The sequence below is a fragment of the Heloderma suspectum genome, chromosome 2 (genome assembly GCF_057233095.1).
Source record: "Heloderma suspectum isolate Gila_16-S chromosome 2, 16-S_ref, whole genome shotgun sequence".
Taxonomy (NCBI): Eukaryota; Metazoa; Chordata; class Lepidosauria; order Squamata; family Helodermatidae; genus Heloderma; species Heloderma suspectum.
In genome coordinates, this window is record NC_139459.1 from 83,705,694 (window position 1) to 83,720,000 (window position 14,307).

General features: G+C 40.7%; 1 protein-coding gene across 1 annotated transcript in view; it reads right to left on the reverse strand.

Annotated features, from left to right (window-relative positions):
- FBN2 (fibrillin 2) overlaps nt 1-14,307 on the reverse strand; it is a 262,921-nt gene that overhangs the window by 163,696 nt on the left and 84,918 nt on the right. Inside the window, exons 8-11 of the mRNA XM_084832107.1 lie at nt 10,442-10,567; nt 6,482-6,634; nt 3,919-4,152; nt 1,707-1,844 (exon numbers count right to left, since the gene is read on the reverse strand). Coding sequence (XP_084688233.1) covers nt 1,707-1,844; nt 3,919-4,152; nt 6,482-6,634; nt 10,442-10,567 — 651 coding nt within the window. The remainder of the gene's footprint in view (nt 1-1,706; nt 1,845-3,918; nt 4,153-6,481; nt 6,635-10,441; nt 10,568-14,307) is intronic.

Genomic DNA, 14,307 nt, shown 5'->3' on the forward strand with positions numbered 1-14,307 from the left:
GTTGGTAGGCAGAAGGTATTTATAAACAACAAACATAAATAATGCACTTCTGTCTTGCTAAGGTTTCTTTGGAAAGAAAGCACAAAGTTTACAGAACGTATCCACATATGAAGTATATTTATTTTATGTTTTATGCAAATAAATTTGCTCTACATGATAGGCAAATCTTTAACTGAAACCAGCAGTTCACTTTATCACTGAACTTTACAGAAAGAATATATTATTTCAATTCAGATAAACTATTTACATTTAGCAATTTCCCATATTATCGCTGGTGCAAGAAGGTAGGAAAGATAAATGTACCATGGCTTCTCAATAATACAATGCTCTACAAGAATAAAGCTCTTTCTTTTTGTTGAAACAGAATCAACTTTACAGCAAAACAGATAACAGAAAAAAAGCATTGTTCTCTCTCAAAGTGACAGCCTTTATCATTTGAATAAATGAAGCTTCCAAACTGGCTTTTTTTCCCCAGAGCTTGACAAATTGTAATGACTCCACAAAACAGAGTTACCCTTTTTTGTATCTTAAAAACAAAATCCATTAGACTTGAAAATAAACTTCATGACCTTAAATGTATTGTGCTGCGCTTCCATTACATGTTCATACTGATTTAACACTGCAATCCTATACATATTTACTAAGAACTAAGTCCCATTAAATTCATTGGGGCTTACTCCCAGGTAAATGGGCATAGGATTGTAGCCTAAAGAATTCAGGAAGAAAAAGAAACAGAATCCCTTTGTAAATGCCTCCACATGAGAGCACATAGTGCTATTTTGGCTTCTCTCTAATCTGCTCACTATACCACTCAAACTGCCCTATTACTGCTCGAACAGTTTCCCTTTGAACACTTTCCAATTCTCTAAATATCCCAGCTGCTCTCTTTAATGCCCTAGCTCTTGTGGGAGTTCATTACAAAGCACTTAGTAGTTTATTTTGTTTCACTGGGCAATCCAGTTACTTGAAAACCAATATCCCTATGAATAGCTTTACAGATTAATAAATACATTGTTAGAAATGTGGAGGTGGTTACTGAACTATTATAACACACTTGGTAGCAACCTTAAACAGCCCAAGTGTGTTCTAATAGTTCAGTCACAACATTATAGGAGACTCCGCATTATATATATATATATATATGATTATAGAGCACTCTACACGATTGCTAAACCTCCAGAAGTGTTCTCTTACTAGGAGTTCATCTGATTATCTAGACGTTGCACAGAGTTCCCTGTTACTTCCCTCCGCCAAAAGCATCTTGGTATTCTGCCAGTCTGACCAGAGAAAGAGCTTGAGGGGAGAGGCTGCTTAACCCTTTTCCCTTTGGTCATTTTTCAGCTAAAAGTCATGTGCAGTACAACAACATGTGCAGTCTGACTATATGGATTTTGCAGGTAATTCTTTTAGAAAGTAGAGCTGGCCAGCAGAACACTAATACGCTTTGTTCTCAATTAATAAGTCTTTTATAGGCTTTATATTGGTGTGGTAAGAATAAGTTAGAATGTAATTTTTTCATATAATTAACTCACTTAGAACAGACACATTAATCTACATTTCATTATGACAAAGACTCCAGTGCACATTTAGGGGCCTAAAAACAGTATATAAGATCAGACTTTAAAAGTTTTAGCATCTCTATAGAAGTTATATTTCAAAGCGCTTAGTAAGAGAAAACAGATGAAATGCTGAAAAGCTGCACTCACCAATACAGTCTCCATTTGCATCTTGTTTATATCCCATATTGCATTCACATCGATAACTGGAAATGGTTGGGATGCAGCGTCCATTTAAACAAAGATTTGGATGATGCTTACAGATATCTATTGTTTGATTGAGAATTGCTAAAAAAAAAAAAAAACAGGTCCAAGCTCTATTAGAACATAAAAATGAGACCCAAATTATCAACTCTAATGATTTTATTTTTCATAGTATATTTTAACATGAAACCAGCAATTTTACAAACACACACACACACACACACACACACACATCACTTAATCCAAGGTCTTGTCTCAGAATATTGTTTATTTTAGGGGGTAAAGCTGAGGGGAATGGTATATTTGTATTTGAGGCAGGAAGGAAAACAGAATGGTTCATCTATAATTCTTGTTATTCCATGGTTCACTGTGCAGTCACAGTACTTCAGATGATCAGCAGGACCTTCAAGAAATAAAGCTTTAGCGCTGCTGGTGGTTTGTACCTGTACAATCCTGTATATTAGATTGCACAAAGGCCATGAGTAAGAATAACCCATTCTGGAGGTTGTTTAAAAGTTTAAGTTCTTTGAAATATTTTAGAAAAATTACATGCCAGAAGTATTCCTAAGGGAAATGGCTTATTAGACAATGGATCTGCTTACAAAAAAAATGAATAAATTGCAACTTACTTTGTACAAGAGTGTTAAGTGTGGTAGCCTGAATCTGAAATGGGAACTTTATTCCTACCTGACAATATTAAATACGCACCAACAGAAGCTATGTGCCATATCAAACTGAAATGAATGGTTTTTTGGATGGGAAGTAGAAAATAAAAATTGAATTCTGTTTATGAAGTCCTCTTTCTCAAATCTAGGATGCTAGGACAAAGCATTGACCACCCACACATTCAAATCCAGCATCCAGGCTTGTCAAGTAAAGCTGCCATTGCACATCCCTACACATATCTATTTGTTTATCTAAAATATTTTTATACCACCTTTCAAGATGGTGCCTTCTCAAGGTGGGTTACAAGGTAAAAATTTTAAACAATAAATCTAAAGTACAGTGAATTGATACTAAGTGAATATGTATTTCTGATTGGACTAAAAAAAGGAAGGAATAGAAGGCAGGATAGATTCCTTGAACAGAGCATCACCCTTATTGCTACACTGTCTCCATTCCCCTTTTCAGCAACTAGCTTTATAAAAAGGCTATACTAAAGAGGGAACCAGGAGTGCAGGGCTAGCTGCCCCCATCTATTCCCCAAAGTGAACTTCCAACAGACCCTTACTCATCATCACCTCTCTTGCCTCTGGGCTGGCAATAAGAGAAGGGCAGCTTGTACTCATCACAAGATCAGACTTGGCCCTAGAGCCTTCAGTTGTTGATACCTATTGTAACCATTTATTTTCCCAACTTAGTTTTTGCCTGGTTTCTTTCCTCTTTCAAGGCGGGGCCTTTCTCATTTTACAAATGTCTCCAGTCACTCATCTCTACTTGGATGCTTTGTTCTTGCTCACATTGCTCTCCTACCCTCAAACATGAAAGTTCAAACATTGGTTAAACTGCAGACTTCTGTTACACAACATTGAAGCTTCTGTTTTTTATTCCTTCCTTGAACCACTCCTCACTCCTAACAAGCCATAATGGACTATAAGATTCAAGAGAGGAGGAGGAGAGAAGTGTATCTGTAACTGTGTGGAGTAGAAAACTCTATATCTGTCATGCTGAAGTGAACAACTGTAGGATATGTATTTGAGAATTCCAGTTTCAAGTCCTTCGCCTGGTCAAGAACAAGAGGACAGAAAACCTCAAGGTGCCCAAAAATATGATTAGGTCCAATACATTTCAATTAACATCTTCATCAGGGGCACTGTAAAACAAAATTCGTTTTTTACAAAGTGAATGGGAAATCCTGCACATTATGAACATCATTTTCTTTCTGTATGTGAAAAATGTGAAGACAGCAAAAATAAATAGGTAAAATGTAAATGTATTATCTTTAATCTTATACTGCATGGCTCATAAAACTTTAGTTCATATTAACACTGCAAAGCAGCTTGGGATGAAATGGACAAAACTGAGAATTGCATGGTTACTGTGTTGCAAAGTTTCATTGAGAAAAAAAGTAAAGTCGAAAGTAATATAAGCGCAATTCCAATGTAAGCATACAATAGCAAGTAGGAAACTCATGTAATGATGAAATTAGACCACTTACTCAGCCCTGTAATGATGGGGCCATTTCCTGTGGGACCTTGACCACCGGTCCCTACCCCAGCCCCACCCACACCTGGAGAAAAGCCATTTCCACCAGGAATGGGAATGAATCCTGTTCCTCCTGGGCCATAACCATTTCCATTTCCACCAGGAAGGAAGCCATTTCCTCCTGTGCCACCAGGTCTGGAGCCACCTACGACAGGAATGCCATCGATACAAAGCCTGCGATATTCATCTACAAAAATCAAAACAGCAGCACAGAAGCATTACAGTCTCATCTTTTTCACAAACAGGTGGGAACATACATCAGTGCATCCTTTTGAAAAATAAAAACCTTCACTTTGAAACTTACTATCCTCATTTAATGAAGAATAGAGATTTTGCCACCACAATTAGCTTTGGGTAGAGCTAACTTTTGCAAAACTACTGTACGTTTTATTATTACAAAATGTAAATCCAGCTAATTAGTTAAATATTTGGCAGGTCGGGAACAGAGAATATTCAATACTTCAAGTTCCTGAGGTTGGTAGAATAAAAAATATATACTTCTGGCACAGTTATTAAATTTTATAGAGAAAAGATTCCTGAAAGATCTTCAGTTATCGGAATAAACCATATTTTCAGTCCTGTTTCAGATTATACTGTTTGTATTCATGGAATGTGTAGTCATGTGAGTAAACATGGAATGTGTCGCCACCAATAACCATTGCTTGTAGTTCACATTACTTTTACTTCTTGAGCAGATGGTGGAGACAGCTGGGAATAGTCACTTAAGTATAATATATAAAATCTGAGCCAATCCCAGAATAGCCATATTCCAAGAGAACATCTCTTGAGAAATGATCTTAGAATTTTGATAGGCAGAATGTTCTTTATATAAAAGTCTGTTTAGAAAACATTTAGAGATTCTTAAGGGAATGAAGTGAGCAAAGGGGAGTAAAATGGACCCAAAGAACTATGGAATGCAGGTGGCATGTGTTGAGATTAGCATGACTTTAAGAGGATCAAAGGGAAATGTTTGAGGAAGATAAGACCTGAACAAAGTGCTAGGGCATTTGTAGTAGGAGGGGCGACAGCAACACAGACTGTGAATATACAGTAGAAGATAAGTCAGACATTTTCCTGGGCCAAATCTATGCAGTTGATTTAGTGCGGAATGAGAGCACATCAGGATCATTCGCATTCTGTCACCAATCCGCAGCAACCCTGCAGCTTCCCTCTGGAAAAGGCACATTTTCAGAAAGTCCTTTTAGTGCGTCTTTTTTCCTTAAACACAGCTCCCATGCAGTTCCGGTGCAGTGTGCTCCATCCCCCTCAATAAATCCTGGGTGTGCCTCTGTGACTTGGCTGTGACCTGGCAGTAGTGTGGTCAAGGGGTGGGGTCACCCCTCCCCCCCCATTCCCTGTTTTTTTCCCATTCACATTAGGGGCTTTTGGACACAGGCTTTCCCACTTAGCACTACTTGGCGTCATTTCATCCTTTCACTATATCACAGTAGTGCTGTTTTCCCATTCACAATATGTAGCCTAGCACAGTAGCTGCTTTCCCCATTCACAGTATACAGCCAGTTTTCCCCATTCAGTAACACTGTTTCAGGCAGTCACAATAATGAATTCGCTGTTTTCCCCATTCACAGTATGCAGCTTGTTTTTCCCATTCAGAATAGCGCAGTAGCAGTGTTTCAGGCAATTACAATAACAAATTATCTGCTTTTCCATTCATAGTATGCAGCTTGTTTTCCCCATTCAGAATAGTGCAGTAGTGCTGTTTCAGGCAATTACAATAGTGAATTAGCTGCTTTCACCATTCACAGTATGCAGCCTACATTTCCCATTCAGAATAGCACAGTACCTTTTAACCTTTCACAATACCCCAATGGTGGATGAGAGGGGAGAGGCATGGGGTAAACTACAGGGGTTTAACTCAGGACTTCCAGTAAACTTCCTTGAGCAGGGGGGCGTGGACAGGGGCAGGGGGCAAGCCTCTCTCATTCGCTGAGCAGCACCTACAGGGTTGATGACATTCAGTTCTACTCTGTCCACCCAGCCCCAAAATATGGGGGGTTCAAGTGCCGTGTGATCCATGAATGTGGGTTTTCAGGTAGTGTATACTCTGCTTTTCTTGCTTCGTATGCCCCTGATGGACCAAAGCGATTTCATGGAAGTTCAGATATAATCAGAAAGCGCTTCTCCTTCTGTTTCCATATAGATGGAGCCCTGGAGGATTTCTGTTTTATTTCAGAAGCACTCTGCAAATTGGAATGTTTCTATATTCAAACTGTTTTTTTCTAGGATCCCACTGAATGGAGAAACAAAGGAAATATGGATGCTCTATATTCTGCCAATTCAATTTAATATTAGAAAAGACATATGCAATGAAAGGGTAGCTGTTTCTTTAAATCCCAATGAATAATGGTTCCTCAAACTAATTCTGGCTTTTAAGAAATGCTTCCAATGATTAAAAAAATGAGATGGGCCCTAAATAATAACAAACCAGAGATTTTAAAATGAGTGTAACATTATTCCAGCAACCCTAACTAATATATGCATCTAAAGACACTCACCAGAACCTCTAACAGGACACATCTCTGGAATGGATCCAAGTGCCCAACATCGCCCAGATTCACAGCAGCACTGCATTTTGGTAAATCTGCCAGGAAGCTCTTGTGCACAGCGACCATTCACCAGACTGGAGAAACATGTACCTGCTCTTTGGTCTGGAGACAGATAATTAGAAACATTGCAATCAACTATCTATGAGGCCTTTTAAAACATTTTCTTAACCTTAAATTGCATTTTAACAAATTGTGTAAACAAATGCAAATATAATCAGTGCAGTAGAAGACATTGTACACTGTGATTTATAGCTATCACTGCTATGTGGCTGCCAAGGGTGGAGGTGCCCATGCACCTGTGGTGGCTGCCACAGCCACAAAATGACAACGTGTGGGGAGAGAATTATCCTTGTACCATAAGTCAGGTAATGGATTCTCCACCCCCCTCCCCCACCCCTCGTCATTCCTTGATAGTAGTGAAAAGAGTCTGGACTCTTTCCCCCTTCTCTCACTGCAACCAGCTGTGTAGCCAGAAATTAGTATGAACTGGCACAGGAGCCACTACAGAATCAGCCACATTTAATCATTTATTGGCTTGGTGATTTTACCAAAATGTTCAGTAACACTTATCTTGTATCAGAAATTTACCTTCAAGTTAAGAGTTCTTCAGTGTCTTGAGTAAACTGACTGCAAAACCAGTACTAGCCAGTACATTGGAAAGACGCTAACTCTACCACCTAGACAAGCCTTCCTCAACCAGGTGCTCTCCAGATGTTTTCTACTATAATTGGTCATGTTGGCTGGGCCTGATGGGAGTTGTAGTCCAAAAAATCTGGAGAGCACCACACTGGGGAAGGCTGTCCCAGACTAAACTCTCACCATACCAGTCAGTACTACCACCTGTGCTTTCTTGTCTCCCCTTTTGCTCGCCCACTCTGTATATTCACCTCCAATGCAATTGCATATTCATCTTCCCCCATATTCATCTTCACCCAAGTCATCCTTCCTTCAATCAAAGGGTTTAGCCCTGCTATTCTCAAACCTAGAGAAAGGGTAGAACTGCATTCTGTGGCATGCTAACAATCAGGATAACTCACAAGAACAAAAAACACTTTGCCCCATCAGAATGGCCAGCTTGCAATAGCAGCTTCAGGGCAGAAAAGTTGGGCAGAAAGGTTCTTCAATATTCAGTGAATAATTGTGAAAAGATCCCAGATACAAATTACTGAATCCAACACATATTTTAGAAAATTGGCTGAAATAGATTTATGAATATTCATATTCTGAGTCCTCCAACCAACTGATACCCGTTCCCGTTCCCCCTCCCCCAGTAATTACAATGAGAAAATTATTGTAAATTTCCATTCTGTCCTAATGCTGAAAGGCAGTCAGGAATGGGTTAACCATAATTCCTGTGCTCCTATGTCAGAGGGAAAGGCTTAAAATCTTCTGATATCAGGAGTGAGTGGCTCAGATTGAGAAATAATTTCAGATTCTTGGAAACTGTGGGACTCCAATTATTAATTTGGCCAACATGCAAGCTTATGGTCAGGAACCAATAAACAAAGAATAAAGAATGAATAGTGAGAAAGAGACATTTCTAGGAGGCCTTGAAGTAATTAAGCAGCCCACAAGGCATCCAAAAGAATAGCCCCAGCTGACCCTAGAGACATCAGTAAGTGAACCTGAATCCCCTAGTAACAAATGAGTGGGGAATACCCTTCTGTCACTAGGACTAAATGGGGTGAGGGGACAGGGCTGGGGAGAAATTGGTGGGCTAGATGGGGAATGTTTGTGGGCTACATCCAGCCTGTGGGTCAGAGGTTCCCCATGCCTGGTCTATTGCCAGGGACTGCTGTGCTTGATGCATTTCTGGCCACTGAGCTTTGTTTGGTGTGTGAGGACACCATTAATGTGCTCCGCTGAGATGAAATATAGGTGCCCTTCCACCTAAGAAAAGACAGCCTGCCTATTCCTGTTGATGTGCCTGTTAGTGGCAATACTTTGCTTTAGACAATACTGAGAAAATGCAGAGGACTGTCACAGTGGCTTCAGTGCAGTACAGGAGTCAGTGTGACCTCAACTGGCTTTGGCACGGGCTGGTGGAAGCAGCGCTGATTGGCAGAAGGGAAAGTACCGTGGGGCAGGGGCATGGGGAGAGCAGAGGGTAACTCATTGCCTTCAGTTCCACTTTGCCAGCCCTGCTGTTTTAAAACTGTGCAGCTATGAAGGAGCACACTGAGAAACGCTGGCTCAGTCATTGCATCTTACTTTAAATAGTCATTGGGCTTGGGAGTTGGGAGGGTGGGGAGTCAGCCCTGTTTTTAAACTGTGCAGCAACAAAGGAGCACAGCTGAGAAACAGTGGATGCCTGTTGATTCGAAGCTGCACAGCTAAGAAAGGGCGATTGCCAGGGCAGATGATTTTCATGACCATGTACTCAGAAGCACGTCATTGAGGCCACGTTTGTTTGGGGGTGGGGGGAAGCCTGTTGACTGGGAAGTTAATACACATCAAAGATAACATGCTAGTTGTTCTCCCTCCTCGCTGGTTCCACACTCTCTGCTCTCAGCGCCTCTTGCACTCCCACTCATTCTGCTCAGTCTCCGGGCAGCGGTGGCTGCCTGCTTGCCTGCATGCCTCATAAGTGTGTGTGTGTGTGGTGGTGGGGTATCTGGGGTTTGTCATGAACGTCTACTCATAAGCAAGTCCTCCATTGCACTTCACTGAACACACGAGGGAGGGGGAGCAAGCCTCCGCTCATCGGCTGTCTCACACCTATGCAATGGCTGACGTTCATTTCTACTTCTGGTGGGACTCACCCACCCCACCCAACTAATGCAGCTCCAGTTCCCGTATACACCACAAAAGTGGAGGTACTGCAGGTGCAGTGGAAAGAACTAATTCAATTCTGTGAAAATGCAGATTTTGCCGAAATCGCTCCACAAAATGTTTCCATTTAGATTGGCTCCTGGTGAGCTGTGATGTCTTTGCTGATAACCACAATGAATTAATGGAATTGAGCAGAATCTCTAGTCTAGATCCCTGAAGTTTTGCTAATTTTATTTGTTTGTTTGTTGCTTTAATCTACCACCCAAGCCTGTTTACAGTTTTAAAGTACTAAAACAAACAAATGGTATGAAAGCCGTCTCAGGCCAAATGAAGCTGACTTTCAATTGCTGAAGGCGTGAGCACCGTCGCCTGGATTCTTGGCTTCTTGGGACAAGTAACCTCAAGAAAGTTAGAAAAGGTGCTGCCACAACAGTTCCCTCAGGGTGACAGATGGTCCCTACAGGAGCCAGCTGCATGAGCAGGGAGTGTCTTCAGTAACCACCTTTAGAAAGGACCCCTAGGAACAATCCCATGAGGACTTCCAGATACGAAATACTCTGGAATGGGATCAGTGACCACTTGGCCTGTTGACTAGAAAACAACAGGGGTTTGGGCAGATGAGTGTACTTTTTACAAACCTTCTCATCTAGGATTTGTTGAGGCCTTTGTATATGGTAATAAAGATTCTAGCTCCTCTGTCCAGACCTGTAGCTTTGTTGGAGAATGTTCCTGGCACCTCTGCCCCTAATCTACATGCTGCCTTTGTCATTAGATAGAGAAACCCCTCAAGATAAAAAACAAAAAACAAATAAACCCTGACCTAGTGAACTATTTTACTGGTCTAATTTCTTAATTTTAGAAAGTTATTTTAGAAAGTGAACATTTTTGCAGAATAGGAAAAGATTACTAAGAGTGCAATCCTATGCACGTTTAGACAGAAAAAAATCTGGGGAAATGCTGGGAGTTGTAGGACTTTTTTCTGTCTAAAAATGCATAGGATTGTGGCCTAAATTAGTTTACAGACTAGAGACCTTAATGAAAAGTCCATGGAATGGGTAAACAAAAATTATTGATTACTGAAGTGGCCAACAGATAACTTCAAGAATGTTCAAAAAATAGATTAAATGGTACATTTACCAATGCAGTGTGAACCATCTGTAGATGTCACAAAACCACGTGGACAGAGACAAAAATAACTTCCCACAGTATTGGAGCATTCACCACCATCACATATTCCTGAAATGAGGCTGCACTCATTAATATCTGGAAAGAGAAGCAAATTAGAAACACTTTTACATGCACTTTTCAAAAAGTAACAGTTGTGTAGGTCTGTCTACTTATCATTCTATTTCTGTTAGTATAAATAATGTCACATTACAGCATTATCCTATGTACTAACTATGCCAGCTAGTGTTTTGAGGATTTGATCTGCACCAGCAAATCTTGTAGTTTTTTAAGTTCCCTGCAATGGTGTATCATCTGTTTTTTCTGTCAGATCTGTATACATAATGCTGTTTCATCATGCTTTTTGTATTGTTGCTGTAGGTTTTAATAGTATTATTTTAAATATTTTTGTTGTTGTTTTAGTTGAAATTTGCTTTTAATAGTATTTTGATATTGTATTTAAATGTGATTTTTAATATTGTATATGAACCACTTGGAGATTTTTAATATTAAGAAGTATATTAATATTAATAATACATAAAATAAATGAATAATGTTAATTAGCATGATCAAATACAATGCAACATGCTGGGCAGCTGCAACTGAAGCCCTGTGAAATCAGATTTCACTACCCTATAGAAAATGTGTACAAAATAAAACTAAATTTAGGAAGAGAGGATCATAATAACAATTGTTATTTATCTCGCAAAGAATACTAAAACAGGAAAAAGCATAATGTTGTTTATTGTGAAAATCTATTGTGGAGCTGGAAAGAATACACAAGCTCAGTCACTCTCCTTGTACTCATTGCCCAGACTCTGCCCATACCTGCTGTCACAAAAAAAATTACATTCTCCTGACAAACATGGACAGGATTTGTGATCCTGTTATAATGTGAAAATGTAGGTACTTATAATGTGACAGCATAAAAGGAAAGAGTTTAGATTTCAGTTTTCTTTGTTTAAAATAGGGCTGGGCAACACACAGCCCCTGCCGCCCCTGGGTGAGGCTCCCGCAGCCACCACTGTTGCACTGCTGAAAGTCATTGCAGCAAAATAATCGTGCCACCAAAAATTGGCAGCAAGCCACTATGGAACACTACAATGGCCAAATTTAGCTCATTTCCAAGCTAAATGTAGGCATTGTAGCGTTCCGTAGTTGTTTGCCACTAAATCAGCTTTTTTGCTCCATGAAATTCTGTCGAGCACCAGCAGCAGGAGAGCAACCTGTGCAGGGGAGGTCCAGGGGGTAAAAGTGGCCCCCGCACCTTCCAAAGTTGCCCAACCCTTCTCTAAAGAGCACATGCCCCAGATTGAGGACTCCAAAGTCACTGCAAGGAGATATGAGATGTGTCCCTTTATTTCTACCTTTCTTCAGGACTGGACAAGGAGATCTGAACATAAGAGCCATGCTGGATCAGACCAAATTTGTATATAGTCCAGCATTCTGTTAACAAAGTGGTCAACAGAGACCCATGGGAAGCCCACAATCAGTACTTATGTACATAGCACCCTTCCACTTGTGTTCACCATCAACTGGTGTACAGAGGCATACTGACTCTGCTACTGAAGACAATGGCCTGGTTCACACAATCACTGCAACTTAAACAAGACATGATGCTCGTTTAAGCCATAGCACATGCTGGCTGCCATTTGCCTAATTATCTGCCTGGGCGCAGCTTGTCATGTTGTCCAAACCCACGTATGGCTTGCTTGAGAGGGAAACAACCCCCAAATAATTTTATGTAAACCACGGTGATTGTGCTAACTGGGTGAATATATAGCCATCCTGACTAGTAGCCATCAATAGCCTTATACTCCATGACTTTGTCTAATCCCTTCTTAAAGCCATCCAAGTTGGTGGCCATCATTACATCTCGTGGTAGTGAATTCATGGTGTAACTATACACTGTGTGAAGAAGTACCTCCTTTTATCTGTCCTGAATCTCCTACCAATCAGCTTCATTGGAGGGCCCTGGTTCTAGTATTAAGAGAGAGGGAGAAAAATGTCTCCCTGTCCACTTTTCCTATGCATAGTTTTATACACTTCTGTCATGTCTCCCCTTACAGGCCTTTATTCTAAGCTAAAAAGCTTTTCCTCATACGGGAGATGCTCCAGCCCCTTGATCATTTCGGTTGCCTTTTTCTGCACATTTTTCAGCTCTACAATATCCTTTTTATGGTGTGGTGACCAGTACTGTACACAGTATTCCAAGTGTGGCCGCACCATAGATTTGTATAAAGGCATTATGATACTGGCAGTTTTATTTTCTATTCCAATGATCTCTGCAGTGGTATTTGCCTTTTTCACAACAGACAGATACTGAGTCAACATTTTCATCCACCACAATGGCAAAAACTCCTTCTTGGTCAGTCACCATCAGCTCATATACCCCATCAGTGTATACATGAAATGAGGATAGTGCACTCTATTTATTTGCAGTCCTAACCCCTACAAACAAGGTTTTTCTGGGTTGCAACCATGATGCAGATCCGCATACAAGTGAACGTACAGGGAAGAAAATGCAGTTTAGTATATAACTTTGAACTAGCTGGGCAGGTGCGGGGGGGATTATTTCTGGATTGCAGATGGAGTATGGATTCCTGAGAGCATCTCATACACAAAATCCTCCTAACAGAGAATGTATTTGGGAGATTGTCCATTTCATGTTCCATTGTGTTTAGCTGTGTCTCTCTGATGCCAGAGGTGCAATTGAGTTGGGACAGAGTTTCATTCATAACTTACCCTAAAGGGGTGACTTGATCATTTGAAGACCAATATTTTTCTGTTTACTGTGAATTAGGAGCGCTAATGAAGCATGTTCCTGTGGATGTTTAATCAAGGCACTATTCATTTCTAGCAACACTCTCTGAATACACGTAAACAAAGTTTGTATACTGGCAAACATTTCTGATAACCTAGACTTTTTGGTTGTACCTTTATGTATAGGTAGACTTTTCTGATAAGCGAGTTATTAGTTGAGCTCAGCATTATAAACATTTACCTTTCAGGTTTGTATAGAACAGCCTTCCCCCATTGTGGTGCCCTCAAGATGTGTTGAACTACATCTCCCATCATCCCCAGCCAGTGTGCCCATGTGAGTTGTAGTCCAACACCTGAGAAAGGCTGGCATATAAGCATAACTTTCTGATAACCTGTAGTTTTTTGTTGCAGTTAGCATCGTAAACATGTCTGTCAACTCTGTATACCATTATACACTCCATCCTATCTCCTCTGCCCATAGTGCCATGACAACTCATAGCATTCCAAATAACTGCACCCAATCGCAGTAAAACTGCGCCAAAATCACAGCATACTCACACTAACATATATAGCCCATACCTCAGATGATAGAGCATGCGGCAATATCTCCCTGGCTTGTGTTGAGCACACACTGAGCACACAAGGGAAACGTTGATGACAGGTGCTATGGTGAAAGGCACTTATCACAAAAAGGGAGCACTTTGCACAAACATATGAGGCTAAGAACTAAGCAAGAGGAGCAGATTGCTCTCTTGCCCCCACCCCAGCACTCCAAATCCCTGTAGGGGCCACAGCTCCATAACCTCAACTGGGGATGCAAGAACAAAGCACCATGCACAGGTGTGTGGGGGAGGTATATCATGTCTCAAAGAATGACAGCTGCTTATCTCCATCCCCCACCCCACCCCAAATCCTGCATTTAGCTGTTGGAGTAGTGGAGTATGATAGTTCATTCTAAAGCAATACATCTGTAGAAGATTGTGCACTGTGCATTGAACAAGCTATATAGCCTAAACCAGGAGTAGACGACTTGCACCTTCCAGATATGTGGCCTGCAACTCTCAGCAGTCCTAGCC